This window comes from Glycine max, chromosome 4 (assembly GCF_000004515.6).
Source record: "Glycine max cultivar Williams 82 chromosome 4, Glycine_max_v4.0, whole genome shotgun sequence".
In the NCBI taxonomy this organism is placed as follows: domain Eukaryota; kingdom Viridiplantae; phylum Streptophyta; class Magnoliopsida; order Fabales; family Fabaceae; genus Glycine; species Glycine max.
This window is the reverse complement of record NC_016091.4, coordinates 28,189,264-28,193,448: the sequence shown is the minus strand read 5'-3', so window position 1 is coordinate 28,193,448 and position 4,185 is coordinate 28,189,264. Positions and strand designations below refer to the sequence as shown.

Genomic DNA, 4,185 nt, shown 5'->3' with positions numbered 1-4,185 from the left:
GGAGGTTAATGTTAGCCTCTTGAGATTTTCTTTCCTTTTCTCTCCTTTGGGAGTGAGGTCTAGGATGTGACCTATGCCTTCCTCTATAACAGTCACTAAGTTCTTTACTTGGGCTCTTGCAAAAGTCATGACTATTATAGGAGGCATGTTTTTCTTTTTCCATTTCTTTCATTATTTTTTTTTATTTCTTCCTCTCTTATTTGTTCTCTCTCATCTTGATTTATTTCTACCCTCTCTTTTCCTTTTTCTTTTCTTTCTAATTTTTCTTTCCATAACTTGAGGGAACTCAACTCATCTAAGATTCTAGATACAGGGTCTTTATGACTAGTACCCTCACCATTAACACTAGATGAATGATGACTCACGTTGGTTTCTAAGTTGTGATTCTTTCTTGTTGGGGGTTTGTAAAAGGTAAAAGTTAGGGTTCAAAAGAACTCAAGATAAGTGTGATAAGCAAGAATAAAGTATTATGTAATTACAAGATAAATTAGGCATGACTAGTAAAGAAAATAAGCTATGAAAGTAAGCAATAAATTAAAGTGTAAGAAATATAAACTAGGAGAGAAAAGGTGAAAGGATGGGTAGCTATAGAATTTGTATTTTTTATATTTTTTATAATTTTTTATATGATAAAAAAGAAGATAACAAAAGAAGATAGAAAAATGTGAAATGAGATTATTGATGTGAAAGAAAAATACAAAAGTATTGTATAAATAGTTTAATTTGTATCAATTAACCGATATATATAGGTATTGTTATAAACCTAATGTCAAATTTATTAAGTTAATCAATGATAAATAATCATATAATTTTTAAAAATATAAAACATTTTAATTTTTAAGTAACAATATAGAAGTATTATTTATTAATTGACATAGTGTCTTTAATTATGTATACTAAATGTATTATAATATAGTGTGACATGATTAATAAATAATTTGGTCTCTTAACATGTGATTATGGGTATGATCGCTAGCATGTGCGGATAAAAATATTAAGATCAATCCTTCAAATAAATCTTAATATCTCATGGGAGTAGTCTTTACAAATGTATCTTATCAAATTAAATGTGTATTAACTTTGAAAATTTAGTTGAAATTAAAAAATATATATATAATCAAATCCCAAAACTAAAATAGATTCCATTAATAATATAAAACATATAGATTCCTTTTTATTCTAGAAGGCCAAAGAATAAAAAGTTGTCAAATTGAAAGGGCTTCCCACATTTTCGTAGATCAAAATCAACCCAAAACTAAATACATTTCTTTAACTGAAAATTGACCCACTTTCGTTGCTCCATCATCTTCATGTTTCCCAAAAAATAAAATAAAGTCAACGCAGTTCTCCATTCTCCAATGGGTTGCTTTTATTTTTATAAGAGAAAATCCCCCATTTGATTCAAATAAAATATTATTCACCTTTGCTGCTCATACATCATCACCACCACTATAATATTCCCTCCCCTACAAAAAGAAAACTCCTCGGTCAAGTTCCCTTTTCCACGAGCCATCACATTCATTATTATTTATTTCCTTTCCTTCAATCATTTCGTTTCTCTCCAGTTTCATGTCTTCAATGATAACCTCACAAGGGGTGCTCTTAGCCACCGCCATGGCCGTCTCAGGCACAGTCATCGTTCTTGCTCTGCGCCTCCAACGATCTTTCCTAGCCATCCAATTCCCGGTTCATGAAATTTCTCACCCATCTACTCCAATTCTGCGATCTTGCATATCCTCAGGTACACACAATATTCATATGATCCTAGCAAGTCTTTTGCATATTTAAAAAACATGCATAAAAAAGAAAATAATTTGTTAGTGGCAAAATTTAATGACGAAAATGAATTTCGTCACTAATATTAGCGTCGGTAAAATTTTACTGACAATTTTGAAAATTACATTAAAATTGGTTGGTCACTAAACTGAATGTTTTTTTGTTGCAGTTCGGAACAAGAGGGAGAAGAAGAGGGTGCACTTTGCGGATGATGTGGTGGATTCATGTGGGGACGGAGAAGAGTTCAGGAGGCAGCAACGTGTTAATAGAAACTTTTGGTGTTCAAAATCAGAATCTAAGGTTCGGAAGAATTGTGAAGGCAAGAGTGATGTTAGAGGAATGCCAGCTAATAGGGTAGCCCTCTATAATGGAATTCTCAGGGATCGTGTGGCCCAAAGAATGACTTACTCGTACTGATTTTTTTTCTGTGATTATGTTAATTGTGTGATTACTGATTATGCCTTAATTTCCCTCTTGTTCTTCTTTTTTTATAAGTATTTTTCCTCATTAGTAAAATTTGTAAAAGGAGATAGAAACAAAGGGAAATATTGCTGGTGACAACAACAAAGTTCGATTGCTGCAGGAATAACTTGATCTCTTGTCTTCTATTGTGCTGATTGAATACAGGGTGGATCCTCTTGTGAACTGTGAAGATGACTTTGTCAATATAGGATAGTTTTCTTGGCAACTTCTCTTCATGTCTCAATTCCAAAGCAACTTCTTTTCTTTTCTTTTTTCTTTTTTCTTTCTAATTTGTAAGCAACAGTTAAGAGAGTCAAGAATGACTTGCTCTCTGTTTGAATTTGTGGTTGTGTCCTGACATGTGAATATATACAAATAATTTTTAAAAACATTGAAAGAAAGAGACCATAGTTGTGTGTGTGTTTTTTTTTTTTTTTTTTTCTCTCTTGATAAGTAGCTGTTGTTAGTGTTTTAAAAACATTTTCTCCATGCAACTCTATCAACCTATGTGATAATTTGTAGTAACTTTTTTGCATTGCCTAAAGTTTGGATAAAAAATGATTGTGCCCGGCATAAATGTAAAACTTGGTCAATTGCAGTAATATGGACCATCATATCGATGGAAATGGATAAGATAAATTTTTTAATAAGTATATATAAAAGAAAAAATAAAAAATAAAAATAGTTAATCATCATTGATAAGATAAAAGAAAAAAGAAAAAATAAAATTAGTTAATCATCGTAAGATAAACTTATCTTTTAATTTCAAATTTCGTAGATAAAAGAATTTTTACAAAATTTGGAATTTATAAATGTATTTTTAATTATAAAAAAATCCAATTTACTGCATTTTTTATTTCTTTTTTCTCTTAAAAATATTTATTAATAAATTTATTCAAAGAAGACTAAATTGTTTTAAGCCTTAATTTAGAAAATACAAAGAAGATTTTTTAAAAAAAATGTTAATTAGAGTGAAAAATTAGGTCTAAATATTGGGTTTCCACAATAACTTTTTGTTTTTCCTATATATTTCTGTCTGCTGCTTGTGGGCCATTATACAGCATGGGTTTTGTGCTTTTCCTTCCACAAGATACTGGTTTCTTGGTGCAAATGTGAATGCTGTGATTACAATATGAACACAGTCATGTGCAATGGGTTCCTCCGTTCTGAACCAACAAGCTGTACATGAAGCCAATCCAATAATTAATTGAACAATTGACGTTGACCTAAAAACCCAACCATCTAATTTTTTACTTCAAATCAAACAAATTGTTCATTCCCTTAATTTTAATTGTATATCAAACTTCCAATTTACAATAATTCTCAAATGTGGGAGATGAATTTCCATAAAATAATGTGGGAGATCAATAGAACCAATTGTGAAGCTTCTATTTAACAAATAAGCGCACACACACAAAAAAAAAAAAGAAATCAGATAAATTGCTATCCTTACCTATTCCTAACAGATGAAAAGAAAATGAGTAACTGTTTTTTCTCTTCTATTCAACTGAAACGACAGTATCGTCTTGGTTTTTGTTTGTTGCCTCCAAGGCCATCTTTAGAAAGACACTTGGCAATTCGCTATCGGACACAAACAGCAGCAAAGTCTATAGGGAGCATCATGATGGCTATTGGCAACTGAAAAAATTGTTGGTAGCTTTTTTTGATCGTGGGAGCTAATTTTTGCATAAGGTTGTTGTCCTGTTCTTTCTGATCCTAATTATTTTAAAGAGCAAAATTAGGGAGTTTACCAGGTGGGGCTCCCATGAGTTTGAGTGTGCGTCCCATGTTTCCTCTGAGTGTCTTTGGCGTGAAAGTAGTTCTATACACCAAATTTCTAAGGGTTCGGTTACACAACTAACACTTGTTATCGAGTGTTTAACCAATCTTCTCAGCCAATGTGAAAAATAACATTGAAATGAAATGGTATATCTATGGCTCGTTCCC

At 31.3% G+C, this 4,185-nt stretch overlaps 1 protein-coding gene across 1 annotated transcript; it reads left to right on the top strand.

The window, feature by feature from the left end:
• Window positions 1-1,399: 1,399 nt before the first annotated feature.
• LOC100783158 (uncharacterized) lies at window positions 1,400-2,639 on the top strand. The gene is made up of 2 exons (XM_006578382.4): window positions 1,400-1,741; window positions 1,946-2,639. Exons 1-2 carry the CDS (start codon window positions 1,570-1,572, stop codon window positions 2,191-2,193), a joined length of 420 nt encoding a protein of 139 aa, XP_006578445.1. The 5' UTR covers window positions 1,400-1,569; the 3' UTR covers window positions 2,194-2,639.
• The last annotated feature ends 1,546 nt before the right edge of the window (window positions 2,640-4,185 follow it).